Here is a 21,199-nt window from a genome sequence, read left to right on the forward strand (position 1 = left end):
ATTGATTTCTTTTTGTGTTTTGATCATGTGAGTTTTTTGCCGCTGTTGTTGCACAACAGTCTCTTCTCAATTTCAAATATTTTCTCGTTAAATCTTGATGTTCATTTCCTCAAGTGAAGGGATCTCACAGTTCATTTCTATTTTTTTTTCTTTTTCGTTACACGACTTTCTTCCCAACATTTTGATCACTTTTAGAGATTGGCACTCCCTATCATTAGCAACAATAATAGAAATCATCTAGGATCTTGCATACTGATTAAAAAACTAATGGAGGCCCAAATTTTCCCCCAAAAAAAAAAAAAAACTAATGGAGGACAATTCAAACACGTGTATAAAATAATAGACAATAATGCAATGATGATTACTCTGTATATAATTTACTAATATTATAAGATTCTATGCGGTCGGTTTCAACAGACGTCACCGTTTTTTTGACCGCAGCTTCGTCGGCTTGACTCTGTGGACTGATTAGAACGAGAAGCGAACGCTGAGAATAGACAGCGAAGGATGGTCTTATTATTTTATAGTTTAGATAAGGGTGTAAATATTTTACATGACCCGAAAATTCAATCTGAACTTAATTAAAATTTTTAGATTAGGATCAACTTGTTTGTCATATTGGTCAGATTCAAGTTCAACAAATTGACCCATTTAAAAGATTGAGTCGGGTTCTGGGTCTAAACCTGAGAATGACATGTATTTGATCCGGAAATATCACTCCATTCTCGCCTAAAGCCCTACCTTGAAAACCCGACCTGAAGACTTCGATGCGAGGAGGTTGGGTTGTGCAGAGCAGAGGAGAGTGAGGAGGCGGACTACCCTTTCCACTTAACAACGATTAGAGCTTGCACCTGTAAGCCGAGTCTATGGAAACATCCAGCTCATCGACAACACAAAAGCCATGGAGGATTGCGCGGATGGTGCAACAGACCTCATGTGTACGACGGATGCCGCGTAGAGAGGTGGTGTAGAGGCCTTCAGAAATCACGCAAGCTCGCCGTTTGTTGGATCGGTACGTAAGCTTGGTCAGTCGCTCGTTGTGAAGGTAAATAATTTCTCCCGTGATTTCATGTCGGGTTGGGTCAACCCAAAAATACTACAGGTCGGGTTCAAGTCATATCAAACATTAGCGGGCCAAAATTGGGATCAACTCACAACCCTATTTTGACACCCCTAAGTTTGCATCTAAATTTTCAAAAAATTCGATCTATTAAAGCTACCTTTGAAACATCTTTTTAATATTCTCTAAAGCAGCTTTTACTATAAATATTTTTTGAATAGAAATTTTTTAAGTCGGAATTTTCTTAAGATCGAGCTCCATAGACAACTTCATTAAGCCAGATTATGAGATAATTCAATAACAATAAAGAATTGGTTAGCAATATAATTTGTTTGATATGACTGATGAAAGAGTTCAGTATTGTTAGAGGAGCAGATGCAAGAAATTAATGCATGATGAAGATTGCTCTACTCCACATTTACTTCTCAGGCCCATATTTTCCATGATTTCATTATCAAATGAGCTAAAATTAATTGCCACATTTACTTCTCAGACCTACAATTAATTGCTCAAATAATTAGCAATAATCTCAAAGAGTGGAAACACTTAAAAAATCAATCTTAACCATTTTATACCAAAATCACTTCTCTTGCTCTCTATTGAGTGAAACCAGCTTTTGGTATGTTTCTCCATGCTTGCATGTTTCTAAGAGAATAAAATTTTGTTCGGGATGACTTTCGTACTGCTTTTTAAAATAACTTTTTAATATATAAATTATAATTTTTATACTAGAAATTTGTTTTAAGAAGCTGTAAGATTTCATTTGGGACGACTTTCTTACTGCTTTTTAAAACAACTTTAATTTTTGTACTAAAAAAATACTTTAAAAAACAGTAGAAAAGCCGTCCCAAACAAAACCTAAATTTAGAGTTTTCAATATTTAGAGAGAGATATCCTGATGTTGAATGCCATTTTAATTCTTAGTACATTAATGCTTCTAAATCTCTATTTAATTTCATTCTCTTGTTGGCTTGATTGTTCCTCAAAGTCAATGAAATCAATGGTGTTATGTTTAGTATGAAGAGGGATAAAACTCTAAGCCGAATAGATTCACTTCAAAGTTTTTAGTTGACTTTTAAGATATTATTTATGTGACAACCCATTTAAGTAGTATAAATAGGGGTATAGGAGAGACGAGCTCGACTAGTTCATAAGCTCACGAGTCGAGTTTATAGAACCACAAGTTTGAGCTCGAGTCTATAATCAAGCTCGAGCTCAGCTCATAAGATAATTGAGCTGCTCAATTATCATAAATATATTGAAAAAATAAATTAAATATTAAAATCTATTTAAAAATTAATTTAAATTAACATTAGATATTATATTTTAAACCTTTTAAATTAATTCCACAATAAAAATAAAAAATCTAAGAAAAAAACTCAAAATTTTAATTTATAACTAAAAAATTGAGCTTAACAATAGAGTCAGCTTAAGCTTTCCAAACTAGTCTATTATTTTTTTAACAAGTCTAGCTCGAGCTTAGTAAAAACTAAACAAACTTAGTTGCAAATACCAAACTCGACGCAACTCTTTTACACCCCTAAGTACAACGCTTAACTCTCTAATGCAGTTGAGCAACACTCTTATTTTTAAGTAGCTTCATCATAATTAATATGACAAAAAAAAGCACCTTGATCGGTCACAAATCTCGATGCAAATATGAGTTTGATGCTTTTAAATTAAAATCCAGGATCATCTAAATTTTGATTTCAGCAAGATTATAGTCAAATTGAGCATCTTGAGAAGACAAACCCAATGACACTAAATTCAGTCCAATTAGAGCCCAAAAAAGCTCAAATGAAAGAACAAAATCATTCTCGAAAGCTTTAAATCATTAATTGGATGATCAAATGATATCCAAATATGACACACTTATAGTTGAATCTAGCGCTTGACGAGATGAATCCAACGAGCTTAAGATTACTCAATTTTGACATCATTAAGACGCTCAAATACTTGATAAATGCTCAATGATCAAGGAAACTAATATCAACCATCAGATAGAACACTTCCAACATGCTCTAGATTTTATCCATAATTACTAGCCATGCACTCCGAGAAAGGGTATTATTTGTAATAAACCATCAAAACTAGTTGATTCATTCAAACTAGGTTAGGCCCCGTGGTTTTTCCCTCGGGATTTTCCACATTAAAATCTTGGTGTCTCTCATACATGATGCAACATACTTTTTTATCTGTTTGTGAGCTGAATCTTACTACAAAATTAAGACGCTAAACTTCATATTTCTCTACCGCAGCGAATATTCCACAACAATAATAATATTAATTTTATTTTTAAGCATATATATCTTTGTAATTCTTTTGATAAAATAATTGCTAATTTTTAATAGGCTAAATATGATCCAATTGTTGATTATTCACCTTGCGCATACTATTTTTATTCATAATTGAGACATTATCAACATTATTGATAATGTCTCCCTTGCAATCGAGCTCAACAAATTTCAATTCAAAATATTTACCTAAAGTTGTTCATGCAATATTTGATCTTTATTATGGGTGTCAAAATGAGTTTTACGGTCGGATTCGGATCCAACCCCAAATTTACCCGCTCTTAATATGCCGACCCAAACCTGACATGTTTATCTAAATGGGTTAAAATCTAAGATCTGAACTCGACCCGTTCATCAAACGGGTCAACTAGAACCTGAAATTTCCAGCTCAGGTTGACGAGTCAGATCAATTTTTGACATCCATTTCTTTATATAACTTTTGATAATGTCAACAAGAATGCTCTCCTTCATAGGGAAAATTATTAAGTTCGGACACCGGACGTAGATATAAGTCCGGACTCCAATAAAATATTTACATGTGAAATGTACACGTGTCCGCGGAATTTTTAATCAAGCGTGTCAAAAGCTCAGGTAAAGCACAATCAAAGCGCAGTCAAAAAGCATAGTCAAAGCGCAATCCACATGTCAAAATTTAATTGGATATCCGGACTTATTTCTAGGTCTGGTATCCGTACGTAATAATTTTCCCCCTCATAAGCAATCTCGTAGAAGTTCTCTTTTGACTTTGTGAATTTGGTGATCATATATATCCTTTTCTATTATTATCCTGATTAGTTAAATCCAAAATTACTTATATACACTTTAAATATTTTATTTAATAAATTCACATATCTTGTTTTTGAAAATTTCCCTAAAACAGATAAGATTTCTCATCAGTCCCACCTACACCCTCACAACATGCTCTGTCATATTTCTAATGCAGAGACAATGATCAAGTTCAACACGTGACTTTGTCATCAGTTCAGTGGATACTACGCAAGAAGTCGGCGAGGGATGGCCAATTTATTCCTTCAATATCTTTTATTTTCGTCTTGTTATACTCTGCCTTCTCATCCTCATATTTTTATATTTGCTTCTATGAAATATAAATTTCCTAAAGTTTTCATATCAAACGTTAAAATTGTCCTTTCTCCTTCAAACTCGAATGCATGATTTTCCCTTTCCTAATTTAAGCGTTAAGAGTCCCACATGTTATAAAGGGAGAAAACAAAACAAAACGAGAAATAGCAGCCTACAAGGCTATATAAGAAGCTACGTGATAAATAAACTTTTAGCAACAAAAAACATTAAAGAATAAAACTAAATATGAGTACAAATTAACAAACCAATTAAAAACTAATACTTATTTCAAACTTAATTATCAATTTAATTAGCATATTTATATAATGAAGTCATATAATTATTGATAATGAAATAGGGGTGTCAATATTTGACACAACCGAAATCCAATTGGGAAAACTTTAGGTTAGGGCCAATCTGTTTGTCAGACGGGTCAAGTTCGGGTTCAAAAATATGATATGTTTCTAAAATCGGATCGGGTTCGAGCTGGCCTCGCAACCTGAAGTAGACCCGGGACATGGTCCGCTAGCGGCTAGCCTGCCTTTCGTTAGTTCTGTGCCACATTGCCCACCGTCTCGCCCGACCTAGCCCGCTAGCATGCAAGGAGTTGGTCTCGCCCAAGCCCAATTCGACGTCCGCACAAGCGCCTAGCGGCCCTAGCCCTCTCTCACGGCCCTCCTCGGCCTAGCCGCCTTCAATCTTCACCACACTATGCGTCTAGCGAGTCTACATGCCTACACGAGCCACCGCCTCGCCTAAACCGCCTTCAGCAGTTCAACCTAGCCCTAGCCCGTTGCCCGCCTATGCCTGTCCGCCTACTGCTGGAGTTTGAAAAATAGCAGGTTCGCGGGTCATGTCGGGTCTAGGTTGGATTTCCTGACTCTTTTGCAAAACCGGGTCGGATTAGGTTCAACCCATTTATACCAGTGTCAATCCGGGTTCAACCCGAACTTGACCCACATACTCATTTTGACACAACTGTAATGAAAGAATATGTTAGCATGAATGAATGGTGGAGAGAAAAAAGAGCAGGTCAATTAAACTCTTTAAACATCCTTCACTTCTCAAGCAATTCACCATTACCCTATACTCATTACATTTAAACGATGAGAAACTGTCGATTGCTTCTTTGATTTCAATTAAATGATCGAGCTTTGAAAAAAAAAAAAATACAATAGCTTGTGGTTATTTGCCCATTCTAAATCACAACACAACTTAAGTTGCAAAGATCCATATGCTGAAAGAACAAATTCTTTATCAAGACAACTTACTGCCACAAGATAACATAATTAATGATATTGCCTAATAAATTGACTAAGAATTTGAACACAATAGGTAATACATTGGTAATATTACTATGAGATAAAGCATATGATAATGTCTTCAATGTACAAAAGAATAATAGTAAGAGAGTTGTTGGATATTTATGTAAACAAAAAAAAAAATCTATCTTTAATAATGATTATTGGTAACTTACTCCAAACAAGTTACTATAAAGATTGACATACCTTTGACATTAAGTCTGCATGCTTGAGATCATAGGACTTCCGAAACTTTACGGACAATATTCCCAATATCATGATGTTGAAAATCTCATTCAAATCGTCATGAAGAAAGGCATTGCTAATGTCAAGTTGATGGAGATTTAGCTTATAACAATCCTATTAAAAGTCAAATTCTCATTTAAATTTAATAAAGAAAGATCATTTCTAATATTTTCTAACCAAAACTTTTTAGGCCTACCTCTACCTTTCTTAACATAAGTAAAATCTAATACCTCTACTTTCCTAACCGGGTCATCAGAAGGCTGCCGTTTTATGTGACCAAACCATCTAAGGCGACTCTCTCTAAAAATAATGTTGGTTTCAAGATGAAAAGTTACACACCGCTGCTTGTCCAGGTGGTGAAGAGCCGGCTGGGCAAAGCCCAGGTCCCAGGTTCGAATCTCTTGGCAAGCAGTGAAAGTCTTAAGTGTTGGCCCGTATAAACAGGTGTGGGTTACATGCTAAGTTGACCGGAGTTTTCACTGGCCTAAGGACAGTGCTTCCTCGTTAATTTTTTTTTTTGATGAGTTTATCTTCTTCTTTTCAAAAAGATAAACATTGAAAATGCAACATGATGCTCTAGAATGAAGCTGTCTGTGAACCACTTTTATTTGTTTCAAAATAGAAATAACTGAAGACGTTTAATGAGAAAAAAAGAGGGATATGTGATGCTTTTGAAGAAGTTGCCAAAGGACAAAACAACCAAAGGGATGTTATGCCTCCATTGCACTTTCCCTTTCATCTACTAGGATGGCCCCTCTTATTGGATGTGGGCCTCTCCACACTTATTTTGAATCCCATTTCTCATTTAGATCTATGTTGTCTTTCTTCAATTTAAATTTCAAATGACTATTTTTTAGAGATGTAGTATTTTGATTTTGGTATAATCATATTATTCTCAATGGATCTTTGGCAATTGCTCATGTTTAAATGCACAATCATATAACTATTTCTACTAATTAATGAAATGTTGGGGGGTGGCTCTCAAATTCCCCTAAAAAATCATTTCAAATGGTATTTATTTTTCGAGAAACTGCTCAGAAATTTGTCATGTTTAAAAATATCAAACAAATTATAGCGATTTAGCCAAATAAACTCATTTTTAATTAGAAATGTTTTCATCGACAGAATAAATCAAGGTTATTGTAGCTAGGGGTATCAATATTTGAAATGAAACCGACCCGAAATTTTTTTGATAGGGTCAACGTGTTTCACAAACGGGTCGGGTTCGGGTTCCCAGATTCGACCCGTTTGAAAAAACGGGTCGGGTTCGGGTTGACATGGCAACCCGAACTCAACCTGAGTTAAATCGAGAGCGCCCCTGCTCGTTCCCGCTGCCCGCGGTCGCATCCGTGTTACCCGCTTTGCATCTGCATGCTCTCGTTGAGGAGACGTCGCCCTCACTGCCAGCAGTCACATCCGCGCTACCTGTCGTCTACTCACCGTCATCGTCGACTCGCCGAGCCCGCGTCCATTTTCCCTCGTCTGCTGCCAGCACTAAGAGCGTAGTCGAACCCACCAGGTCCGTGACCATCTGTCGTACTCGCCAAACCAGCTTCCGACACCCCTAATTGTAGTATTATTACTTGATTTTTCGTTTTAAATGTTTGAAGCACCAAAATTTTATTTTAGCATGACTAACCTGCTTGTCTCCGTTATTCACTAGAACTCCTGGAGTAATAGTAGTGAAAATGGGAGCACACAAGTTAGTAAATAGAAGGACAATGCAGATTAGATATTCAAAATAAAATTATTTTTAAGGTAGTTAATCTCAATATTACTTTTTAGAATAATAAGATAAAAAATCAATGATCATAGATTGAAATTAGGCGCATTGCTAAGCATGATTCCAACTATAAAAAAGTTTAGAACATTAAAGCAATCATAAACATGACTGATTAAAAAAAAAAAAAACAGAACTGATAAGATTGATGAAGTTCACATCAATCGAAGAAAAAATTTTGTTACGAGGTCCTATTTAAAAATGATCAGAATAAATTTCTACTTTGAAACAAGTAGAATATATTAATAATTTATATCATAATCATCTCAAAATAGTTCCAAAAACTCTCAAGTTCATTCTTAAAAGAAAAACTATGATGAAAATATTCTGACATAATTTTTTTTCATTTCAAAAAAAGTGAAAGGTCTCACCTTACATAGATCTAAACTCACACAGATAATTCTTAAAACTTCTTAAGCTAGGTCTTGAAAATTCAAAAAATATATTGCCCGACTGCCCGAGTGAAGGCCTCTAATGAAAATTCAACAGATCATATGATGCAGTATTAAGCCATCAAATAGTTAGTCACTAAAACAAAGAAAAAAGACTGAAGTGATAGATCGAAGGTGTCATCCATGGAATAGGGACAGTAAGAGGCAAGCACAGGTTCAGGTGCACAAATTAACAATGCAAGAGGTGTGTTGTCAAGTTCAACTACTGCACTGTGTTCCTGTCCAGACATAGTTAAAGCAGCTATTCGAAAGTGTGGTTCTTGGTCCCACAACCCAAATGAATTATTCTGTGCGGACGTCGAATACTATCTAAAGACCAACCAGAATGTGTCACGTCACCCCTTCGCTCGGTACCGCGGCTTCGTACTACTCGGTACCGCGGCTCGGTATTGCTAATGTGACGCATTTTGATTGGTCTCCGGACGGAGTTCTATGTCCGGCCTGACTACAGTCCTCTGAGAAATCATCACTCAACTACGATCCTTCTGACCTCTGTGGCTTGTCGACTACGATCATCCGAACATCAACATCTGACTACAATCCACCGATATATAATCTACTGACCAGTGGCGTCTGGCTACTCCAATGAATACCAACTCCATCACCTACCATCGCTAACAATATCAACACACGTCGTCACTTATAAGATTCATGCATATCATCAATGCCAACTCTGACTACCAATTATAATGCATGTCGTCAATGTCAACTATGACTCCCAATTATATGATGTAGTAGTCCGCTGGCTTCTTCCCAAGATAGGCAAGATAGGTTGCTCAAATTTTCCTTCAATCCGACTTAAGTAACATAAGCACTAACAGAATTTATATCCCCACCAATAACCAAGCTAGCAGCAATCATCTTATTATTAGTAACATTTACCACAATATTTTTTTTTCTTTCAAATCTCTATACATATGATTACTCCATTAAAACAATAAACCTTTCCAATACATTAGAACGTTCCCCCAACCTCTTTGAAGCTTTTTCCCATTACATATGATCTCTTCTAAGCATTATCAATATCAGCAAATATGGTAATAAGCTATACTAATAAGCTCAAGTGATAAGTGCACAGCCATCTCAATACACTTCTCCACTAGCCCTTCCTGCAGCTCGGTTTAGTAACTTATACAGAACTCAACTCCACTGAGCCACAGAGGCTACCTGCCGCATCTTCAGACAGAGACCTCCATGTGAAGGAATCCTACTTGATTCTTACTAGTTACTTCAACTATATATATCACTTTACTGTATATGAAACCAATGAATTAATGAATTCCATTCCACTTTATTTGCTTCTCTGTTCTTCTTTGTCATTCTTCTCAAATGCAGGTATACTTTTCATTTGTTTTTATATAGATATAGTAGCGATAATATCCTTGCACCAGCTATGAGGGACTAGCTTAACTTCTAATGAACAAGTGATGTTTATTTTTGTTTATCTCTACTTGGGAGTTGGGACCGAAAACAAGAGTTTTTACATTCCAGTGCTAACTATTACATGCAAACCTTAGTAAAATATTTATGCAACAAAACTTTCAGAGAAAGAAACCCTACGATAAACAAGGCAAAGCTTCAAGAAACCAAAGAAGAAAGGCCAACTATACCGCATAACTACCATACTATGCTTTTAAAGAAATGATCGCAGCGGAATTCCAAAATGGTTTGGACTTTGGACGCCCATCCCGCAGTTCCAGTGGTAAGGCAGGGGCACAGAGAAAAAGACCAGCCAAAACCCAACTTTTGTCGACTTTCACACTTAGTCGTCGTTAGAACAAAACCCCACCAACCTCAGGGTATACCCCCATTCACGTCCAGAAAGGAACAAATGAAGAAATTAAGAAATTAAGAACTTACAGTGGCAGAAGAGCTCGTGGATATCCGGCCGTGGCTCCGCCATCTCCGTTTCGCTGCAAGTGGAAGTTATTAACGGGAGGTGGAAGATGACGTTAATGATTTCCAATTAAAGAAGGGTTTGGAGATTCTCTGTGGATATTTCACGAACAGGGATGGAGGAAGAGAGGGCCGCCACCATCGCCGGGGGTTGTGAAGTGATGAGACACAGATAAACGAAATTTCAGGGGCATTTGGTAGCACCCAGCATTTCATTTAAATCGTATTTCGTAAATCCTTTAAATCCTGATATACGATATCCGGAGGGATTAGATCCTGAACTGTTTGGTAACATTCATATAAATCTTGAAAAAAAGGCCAAAAGTGGTAGTTTTCCGTCTATGGCTGCTCTCATTGAACAATTATTATGGTACGTCCGGTCGGAGGCTAAATTGCGTCAAAAAATGAGAAATACCGAGCAAATACCGAGCAATACCAAACAATAACGAGGAATACCATCACGTGAAGACCCAATACCGAGCTATACCGAGCAATACAAAAATTGTACTGAGTTTTTCCAAGAAACTCGGTATTGCTCGGTATAACTCGGTATTGGTCTTCACATAGCGGTATTCCTCGTTATTATCAAATAATACCTAGCAATACCGAGTTTTTTGGCGGGATTTTGCCTCCGACCGGACATTCCTCTACGTCCTTACACTGGCCCTAATAAAAGTTCGCTCTCATTTACCCTGAAATTTGGTTTTATATTTTAGGCTACTTGACTGGTTTTCGCTCAAATCCATCACAAATCTGACCTAAATCCTGCTACCAAACAGCCCCTCAACGTCGGAGTTGAGGAAGCTCGCCAAGCGAATCGAAAAGTTACAAAACTAGTTACAAATAAGTATAAAAAACTATACCACCCCAAATCCTTAAGAAATAAAGAAAGCTATAAAACAAATTCAGGAGGAAAAAAAGAACTGACTTAGGAAAATAAGGACTACATCTCAACGACATCAAAACCAGGCATAAGGAAAGCCACAAATCCAGCAGAAGGCACCGGTTGCCAGTAGCTAGGACGAACCGACCGTCGCAGTGCCATATAAACCCCTCCACAAAACCTGGTTGCCATAAGACCATCCAAGGATGCTGGATAGATGTAGTCCTTGCTCATCATCGTCCCAAAAATACCAACATCCGGAAAGACAGCATTAACCACATACATTGAGACAGAAGAAGAATGGCCTAGCAGCATTGTCTCAAATATGGAATTAACCAGAACATTCCAGCTTAAAAGTATATAAGATATTAGCAAGCTTCGATAAGGAACTCGCACCAGAACCACGGCAAATGTACTGTAAGGTTTTTTTTAAGATGAATTTATTACTGTTTCTTAAATCAGTTTTTTAATACAATAAATAAATTTTTTATACTAAAAAGATGTTTTAAGAATTTGTAAGAAAATCATCTCATGCTTCGTTTGGGACAATTTTTTTACTGCTTCTTAAAGTGACTTTCTAGTTAAAAATTTTAAATTTTTGTACTGAAAAGCCGCTTTAAGAAGCAAGAAGGAAGCAGTCACAAACGAAGCCTAAGTCACAAGATGGAATATATATATATATTTTTTTTAAATAGCAAGATGGATGATTAGCTTGCAACCATGGTGAAGAGACGGAGTAGTTATATACTTATTTTTTATAATAAAATTATTCGAATTGAAGTTAATATATATCATTAAAAAAGTATCTTGATCGGCATGAACCTTGACTTAAAATTAAGTTGGAAATTTTAAAAATTAATTCAGAAATCATATGGACTCCGATTTAAGTAAACTTAAAGTCAAATTGAAGACACTACTAAAAAAATAAGCTTTCGCAGCACTTTTTATGACCTACGGCAGCGGTTTAAACACCTACTAATTTATTTGCAGCGGTTTAAAAACCGCTGCAAATCCGCTGTATCTGCGTTCGCTGCAAAGGCTACAGCAGCGGTTTCATGAGTGCTGTTGTAGGAAGGATATCGCAACGCTTTTAGCAGGTGTTTAAACCGCTGCGAAAGGGTAGCACAAATTAAAAAAAATATAATGCAAACCGCGAAAACACTAATAGTAGTGAAGGTCTTGAAAATACGAACCCAATGACACCAAATTCAACCCAATCCGAGCTCAAATAGGTCTAAATCAAAGATCTGAAGTGTATTTGGAAGGTTCAATCCATAATTTGTATTTCTAAATAATTTACAAAGGTGACATGCTTATATTTGAATCAAGCATCTCGACAAGACGAATCCAACGAGCCCAATATTGTTAAGACATTCAAATGCCTAGTAAACGGTCCACGATCAAGGGATTCAATATCGGTCGTCCATTTAAAACCACTCCTAATTTACCCTTGATCTTTCTCTTATTTATTGGTCATGCCACTGTTAAAAAATTATAAATAAACCCCTCCTTTCTCATGAGACTCGACCCCAAGCAAGAAGAGAATAGGATGAAGCAAGGAAGCAAAAATTAAGAAAAGCAAGAGAGCTCTCTTGCCACCACTTCTCCTCGACCACCACCGAAGTTCTTCTCGGTCGCTGACTGACGCTGGAGTTCTGCCCAACGGCCAACTGACGCAGGAGTTATGCCCAGCCGCCGACCGACGCCGGAGTTATTCCCGACAGCCAACTAACGCTAGAGTTCTGACCGACCTTCGACTAATGCCGGAGTTTTGCCCGACAAACGACTGACGCCAGATTTCTGTTCAACCGTCAATTGAAGCCAAATTTTCGGCCAACCACCAAAATGTTGTCGGATTTCCAAACTCCGTTTGTAACTAGATTTCAACTCAACGGTTGATTATTATAATATGATCGTTCTCAATTTCGGGGATGAGTCCGTCACTTGTAATCAATTTAAACACTAGTGGAAACTTTTTCAGGTGAGCATGGCCCTGTGGCTTTTCCCTTTTTCAGGGGTTTCCACGTAAAAGTCCTGGTTTTCTTTCATCTTCTATTTGTGTGCTGGATATTCATACAATACGAGGACGAAAAATTCTAACTTTATCATCGCGTATATTCTGGCCCGCAACAGAAGTATATTTTGTAAGAGACAGAGCTTTAACGATCCATCTCTGGGCAAGCTATATAATAAGAGTGAGCTTAGTAGTGTCGAGTAGGAGTGGACAAGTTTACATGCGAGTAAACAAAAGTAACTCACCAAAGCAAAAAAATAGTAAAAAAATTATTAAGCCCTGTTATGCATTTTCTTATTTTTTTATAGCTTGAATATAGCTTATTGTATAGTGCCAGCCTTTTTCTGAACATTAAAATTGGGGGTCAAGGGGAAGGCCTATAGGTTTTAAGTCATTTTGTACTCAAGTCATGTACTTTTTAAAGGATGACCTGAAGCAATTAAATACAAATAGAGGAATGAAAAATAAATATAAGCTAGGATCCTCACTAGCTCTAGTTAAACTATCTCCTTAAGACCCCTATAATCCTAACTATCATGTGTCTATGTATGGTAAGATTAAGTTCTAAGTTATGTAATTATTCTTCTAGTCCATTTGTCGAGGCTAAAGATCATCCTATGTTTTGAATTTATATAAGGCATATACATAAATCAATTTAAGTTCAGAGAAAATAAAAATAAATCAATTAAGTTTGGAGAAAATAAAATAGTGTGGATATAATAAACATTAAACCCTATTTTAAGCAATACATGTCTTTTAATTCATCACAGATTAAGAAAAAAAAATCATCACGGATTCAAAAAAATAATCATCACAGATTCAAAATAATTAATTAGCTACAGATGGAGGAGTTGAAACTCATAACAAAACAATAAACACCACAAAAATATTATTTTTATTTTAATTGACTCACAAGTACAAACATAATATACAAATATGAAATAAGAGAAAGTAATGTTAGAAATGTCCTGGAAGAAATTCTACAATTATTTGCTCACTCTCGCGCGTGCTTTTCTCGTATCCAATACATGACTCTGATACAATAAACACAAGCTACACACTCTCCACTACACCTCACACACTCTCAAAGAATGGCACTAAAAATAACCCTTCCAAGTTGCCAATCTCTTGCTTCAAGGAATAAGGTGAATATTTGTAATTTTCATTTTTTTTTAAACTAGCGTTGCGACACTGGCTTGGTGCCACTGCTGCGCTACTGAACTGGCGCATCAGTTCACCAATGGTTGCTTGGGTTCACTGATCCAACTAACCTCCACTATGGTGCTGGGCGATGTAGCGATGCGACGCTTCGATCCGACAGTACGACGCTGACTGGATGGCGCCTTGATGCTAAGCTCTCTATCTGATTTTTTTGTATGTTCTTTGCTGCAGCGTTGAATGTGTGACATTGCGGCGCTGAAATAAGTTCAGGCTCTGCAATGCTAAATTTGTGGTGTGTTCAATTTTTTATGTTTTTTTATAATTTATTACACAGATCATAAAGATAAAAAAATGCAAAATAACATGATCATGAACAAATAACATAACATTTTTATGTTATCATATAATAATACGAATTATTGGAAAATTCGAAAGAGTTCCAACAGCAGAGCTATTGATTGTGGATTTTGGTTGACACAGGAATTGAGGAAAATTATTCTCCATACAGGCAAGAATGAGGAAATCAGTCTGAAAATAGAAGACTTGTTGAAGAAAGGACCATGCAATTTCATACACTTTAGGGCATGAAATTTGAATAGAAAAAAAATCCTTCATTTGAGGAAAGAAGAGTCATGTTATCTTTTACATGACAATCAGGTCATTTTAGTATCATAAAGGAGAGCCTCATATTAGGGTCTCCTATTAATGGAATAGCCTACCATGGATAGCTTTCAAACCATGGAGGGCTCTCAATCCTTAGAGCCTTGCATGAGTTCTGATATATCATTAAAATATTATCTTAATCGGACACAAATCTCGAGGTAAATTTTAAGTTGGAAATTTCAAAAATTAAATCTGGGACCATATGAACTCCAATTTCAGCAAACTTATAGTTGAACTGAGCGTCTCGGAAATACGAACCCAACGACACCAAATTCAACTCGATCTGAGCCCAAATGGGTCCAAATAAAAAACCGAAGCACATTCGGAAGGTTAAATCCATAATTTGGATTACCAAACAGTTTCTAAATATGACATGCTTATAAGCGAATCGAGCAGATCGACGAGACGAATCCAACGAGCCTAAGATTGCCAAATTCCGATATCATTAAGACCTTCAAATGCCTGACGAACTATCCACGATCAAAAGATTCAATATCGGCAGTCCTTCCAAACCCCTCCACATTTTCTCTTGATCCTCCCCCTATTTATGGGTCATGCCACTATCAGAAAACTATAAATAGCCCCTCATTTCTCTTAAGAAGAGACCCAAGCAAGAAGAAAAAAGAGGAGAAGAGAAGAAGAGGAGGGAAGAAACTCCTCAGCCGCTGGAGTTCTGTAAGACTTTCAAGTGTCGCTGGAGTTCAGCCCGACTTTCAAGTGCCGCCGGAGTTCCGCCCGACTTTCAAGTGACGCCGGAGTTCTTTCAGATCTCCAAGTGACTATGGAGTTTTGCCCGAATACCATCTAACGCCGGAGTTCTCCTCGTTCGCCGACTAAATTCGGACTTCTACCCGACGGCATACCTCCCCTCATCGCCAGATTTCTACCCGATGCCGAACTTCTGCCCGTTATCAGATTTTCGTCGAACATCTATTCAATGTGGGATTTCTATCAATGGCTGGACTTCTATTTGATGTCATCCTTCTGACCTCCGTCGTTAGACAACGGTCCTTCCGACCTCATTCACCCACTAACTATAGCCTTTCCGGTCTCTATCGCGGGATAGCCGTATTTTTTTATAGTAATTTATCATGATTTTTATTTAGGACTTCTACTTATATATATATATATATATATCAAGAGCATGTGTGTGGCTCAAGGAGCCATTCATTTATGTCATAACATTCCTCTACAAAGGCTCTCCCTTTAATGCACCCTCATTCATACAGCCTGATCATTTACTTCAACAGTACTGCTAAAGTATTTATAATATTATCATCGTTTTATTACATACTCTTGCCTAGAAACTTATTACTTTTTTTTTTTTGGTAAATTATTAGGTAGGTAACAATTTTGAATATTTTTTCTTACTTATCTGCAAAAGTATTCAATAATAAATTAATTTTTATAAGAAGATAAAGAAAATTTAAGGTGATTTGTAAAATATATGAACTACTAACTATTAGTATTATGGTCTATTTAGTTAACATCACAAAAATATTGTAAGAGCTAAGTCTCTCTATCATCTCTAATATTTCATCACATAATAATATATAAGGTCAATTAGAAACTAGTTAACTCCATGCATGAATCAATTTAATAAATATTACATAAGTCAAACTCGAATTTCAGACTTAAGTTTTAAAAATTAAATAGCATATCATTAAACTAAGGTTTAATTAGGGACGACTTATTTGGCTAAGAAGACTCTTGCTCGACTTCAATATTAAACTTCCTTCGCCCACAAGCCTACATTGTGATAGTATGTCTGCTATAGCACTCGCCAACAATCCCGTCTTTCACGCACGAACGAAGCATATTGAAATCGACCATCACTTCATTCGTGATCACATTCTATCGCAAACGGTCAACATCTTTCCAGCTTCTACCAAGGATCAAATCGCCAACATCTTCACCAAACCGCTCTCGACCAACAGATATCATTGGCTTCGTGACAAGCTTACTGTGTGTTTCATTCCATCAGCTTGTGGGGGTGTAATAAGAGATACTTGTATAACTAAGTAATTACATGCTTGACACCTGTATCTAGAATTACGACTCATGGCTATCTATATAAGCCTATTGTATCTATTTTGTAATGGCATCATCTTATCAAATCATATTCTCTCTAAGCTGTCTCTGTTCACAAACCTAAGAATTTCAATTCCACACCAAAATAGTGTAAAAAAAATTCAATCAAAACATTAAAATTGTCTTAACAAAATAGTAGTTTGAAATTCATAATGAAGCTACTTCCAATTCAAAAATGATGAATTGAACTTATAATTAGGAACTTTCAATCAACAAATTTATCAAACGGTCTATTAGAAATGTTTCAATATGCAGATAAGGAAAAAAGAGAAGCAAGAAATAGAGCAAGTGGAGTAGTAGGGTGGCCCCAAAATAGCAAGATTTATCCCTAGATAAAAGTTACCTTCGATATGTTATACTGAATGCGGAAGGCAGTTGCGAACTGGGAAGAGGAGATTTACGAAGGAGGCTGTGAATAAGAGATTCACGAAGATGAAGGCTCCAAAATCGAGGGTTGTGACTGCAAACAAGAGGCATGCGAAGGCGAAGGCGAAGACTTTGACTTGGAAGACGAAGGATACGACCTCTTTATCGTCGAGTGCGACACGGAGATTCACGAAGACGAAAGACAACTGAGAAGGGTGAACTACAAAGTAATGATTCATATGACAAGATGGGCAAACATGCTCACTATTCGGATAGCAGGCTGCTATCAACTGAAATTTTAGGATATTTTTTTTACTAATTTTTAAAATATTTTTTTATCATTTTTGGATAAAATTTTCATATTAAAAAATCATTTCAAAAAATAATAACTAAGCTATCCCAAGGAAACCTAAATGACTAAATCCACTTGCGCTTCCTATCCCGATTAGCCCCATGCTCCTTTGCCCAGACGAGCCAGCCCCTATTCATCTATCTGACCTTATTTTCATTAAAAAAAAATTAAACATGAAATACATTTTTAATTCATATTAAAATAAAAAAAAATTATTTCAAGCTGCTTCTAAAGATGTTGCGAACTTAACTTTATTCGTACTATCGTATATTTTATTACTTACGTGAAATTAAATTACATTTAATAATTAAGTTCGTACCTTTATCCGTGACCTCAATTAAGTCATAAGAAGGGCCCTTTTGACCCCTCATTTATCCTTAACGCAGAGCAAAAACTCACTCCATTTGCACCAAAAGTCAAGGGTATAGTCGTCTTTTTATCGTTAACTCCTTGTCCCACAATTCAAAGTCCCCAAAGCGTTCAAGCTAGAGACCGGGCGCCAGCTCTCTCACAGCGCCTCCCTCCTCTTCCACCGACATGGATCGCGAGACCGATCTCTTCCCTTCCTCGCCGACGAACTCCTCTACTTCCTCCTCCGATCTCGACACCATGGTAAGATTAAGAACCCTCTACTCCTCCCTAGCTAAATCCCCTACTAATTCCTTTTTCCTAATCTCTTCCGGCCGGACAGTCGACGGGATCGTTCTTCCACGATCGTAGCACGACTCTCCGGACCCTGATGGGCCTCACCTCTCCGGAAATCCAGGCCAGGCCCAGTCGGCCAGCATCGGTTCGACGGGTCGCTGCCGTTGGCGGTGGAGACGGAGTCAGCGGTCGGAAGCCCAAGTCGAGACGAAGCGGATGTTGGCGGTTGTGCCGTGGGGATGTGGAACCCACATCACTGGAGCAGTTTCTACGGGCGGAGAGGCGGCTTGGTGCCGCCGAGGGGGATTTTCTCTGCGGTAATGAGGCGGCGGCGGACGGCGCCGGTAGGTTGTTTTTGAACGGGAGGGTTCTTCCCCCTGCGCCGGCGAGTCCTGTAGGACGGCGGCGAAGGGAGGGCGAGGCGGCGGGTTCACTTGGAAGGCTGCCGGTGATGTTAGCTGGGATTTGCAGCGGCGGGGAATGGTAGATCTGTAATTTGATTTTCTATTTTTATTTCATGAGAAAAGTTTTTTTTTAATGTATTTTAAACATTTCTTTTAAAAGCCTGACGCAGTTGGCGAGAAGTCGTTGTGCCTATAGAATGACGCAGTGCGTGAGTCAGTCCACGATGAAATGCTTTTCCTTTTGTTTTTTCTCTGAATATATAATTTTTTATTTGATATAGGTCGATTACCCAAATTTTTATTGAAAAATAAAGTGCTGAAATTTATAGCTTAATTATTTTTTTACTTAAAAAAACAAAGAAATAGGGCTGTGTGAGCATATATGTCAAGAGCAACGAGTCTTAGCTCAGGTTTATACTCAAGTTATTATATTAAATCAGTTCAAATTCAAGCTCTGTTTTGCTCTACTCATAAACTTGTTGAGCCTCTTGATTAATTTAAATATTATTTTAAATTAATATTATATAATATATTTTAAAATTATTGTTGTTTGGCCAATGTAGTCCAACAAACAGCTTAACACTATGATCTCCTAACCATTGTTGACGATTATGATCTTTCGTTCATCATTGTTTAACTATTATTGCCAAAATATATTCTTTCGATCATCTAATCTTTTTGGGAGTTTCGAGAACCATTCGCTTGAATGCCATCTCCCACAAACTTTGTAAATAAAAAACATCAACATATGTCGTCATCAATGATGCTAAAGGACACCATTGCATATAAGTTTGAAGCGTGACATCAATATAAATGTCGACACCCCGGATATTGACATAAACATGGATGCTCTTTAGCGCCAATAATGCAATTGCATGCAATGATTTATAAAGGTTGATGCTTGCCATTGACAAACATTGACGTACACCAATTTTATTTTTTGCCATCATCACCAACATTGACGTTGCTTCCACTACGACGGGCAAACGTGACGCGGGCAAAAGCAGTCAGCGCGGTTCAATCCGTGTCATTTTTGAGTTTCCATGACAACCTTGATCTGACCCGATTTTTGAAACAAGTCGGTTTATTGAACCCGAATCCGACCCATTTCTCAAACAGGTTTACCTTATCCCGGAATTATCGGGTCAGATTCGAGCCGGATTTTCGGGTCATATCAAATATTGAGACCTCTAATGACGAGTGTCAGGCGATAGCTTGTTTGCAACAATTGGTAGTAAGCGATCAGTAGTGATAGCAGCAACTTATAACGATAATGGCAAATAATTTATAATATATTTTAAAATCAAATAAATCTAATTCAAAATACATCAATATTGTGAATTTCTCTTCCATATCAAATATACAGCCCAATAATATGAGGAAACTTGCCTCCTAAGTAGGCGAATTATTACGTCCAGACACCCAATCCAGATGCATCACATCACCTGAATACACTGGGCCCCGGTGTATTTTGATGACGTGATGCGTCTGAATTGATGTCCGGACGAATCCGGACACCGAACGTAATAATTTGCCTAAGTAGGGCCGCGAAATCAGTTTTTTCTTTCATTAAATGGTCACATTAGTTTTAAAAGATTTAAGTGTTCTAATTTTCGTAGTGGTGGTATCCAATTTAATAGATTGGCTGCACAGCCCGCTGTTTTTCAATCACGTCAACATCTCAGCACTCATAAACAGCTTGGCTGCAACGGCACTTCTATATTAAAAATATAGTTATGGCTAATCCTTCTTAATTAAACATTTAATCACACTAATTAACATCAAACATTAACTGATCGATATGAGTTTAATTAACTTTAAATATGTCGAAAACATTATGTTTAAATAATCATGCCTGTTGGTTATTTCTTATATAAATAATTTATGAATTAATTATAAATAAATTGCCCCTAGCTTTTTATTTTTTATTTCAATAATTCTCAAACCCAAGAAGATTTTATCTGTCACTTTAAAACAATTTTTTAGTGCTTTGCTTTTTAGAAAGTAATCCTAATTTTATTTGGCTAATATTTTCTCGTTGCTTTCTCTTTTTTTTTTTTTTTTTTAATTTTTTATGGTAGAAAACTGCTTTGACAGCCATAATAGATAAATTATTTTCATTATAGTAACTTCACAACCAACTTTATAAAACTCCATAGCTGTCTCAAACAGACTCTATATCTCTATTAATTCTATAGACTATCTTCTTTATCTTTAGTATATATATGAGAGAACGAGTCTCGAGATATTCGTTTTGTATCTAAGACTTGCTATAATTGATTGAATTTGATTAGATCTAATTAAATAAACAATATGGACTCATAGAATTTCTTTGTCCCATGGGATATGATGTTATAGGATGTACACATATTTTTTGGTGATATATAAATAAATAATATGGACTCATAGAATTTCTTAAATTATTGCAAATGGCATAGAAGAAGTATAAATAAGTAATGCATTTAATTTTGAATTGGGGGAGAGAGAGAGAGAGAGAGAGAGAGAGAGAGA

At 36.7% G+C, this 21,199-nt stretch overlaps 1 protein-coding gene and 1 long non-coding RNA gene across 2 annotated transcripts; one reads left to right on the plus strand and one right to left on the minus strand.

The window, feature by feature from the left end:
* Positions 1 to 9,671: 9,671 nt before the first annotated feature.
* Positions 9,672 to 10,352, minus strand: LOC114579815. Its single transcript, XR_003700993.1, has 2 exons — positions 10,222 to 10,352; positions 9,672 to 10,126 (listed from the first exon to the last, which is right to left on the minus strand). It is a non-coding gene; the product is annotated as an uncharacterized LOC114579815 (long non-coding RNA).
* Positions 10,353 to 18,081: 7,729 nt separating this feature from the next.
* LOC110115538 (uncharacterized protein At3g17950-like) lies at positions 18,082 to 18,868 on the plus strand. The gene is made up of 2 exons (XM_020848802.2): positions 18,082 to 18,251; positions 18,331 to 18,868. The coding sequence occupies exons 1-2, from the start codon at positions 18,177 to 18,179 to the stop codon at positions 18,769 to 18,771; spliced, it is 516 nt and encodes a 171-aa protein (XP_020704461.1). The 5' UTR covers positions 18,082 to 18,176; the 3' UTR covers positions 18,772 to 18,868.
* The last annotated feature ends 2,331 nt before the right edge of the window (positions 18,869 to 21,199 follow it).

This window comes from Dendrobium catenatum, unplaced genomic scaffold (assembly GCF_001605985.2).
Source record: "Dendrobium catenatum unplaced genomic scaffold, ASM160598v2 fragScaff_scaffold_651, whole genome shotgun sequence".
In the NCBI taxonomy this organism is placed as follows: Eukaryota; Viridiplantae; Streptophyta; class Magnoliopsida; order Asparagales; family Orchidaceae; genus Dendrobium; species Dendrobium catenatum.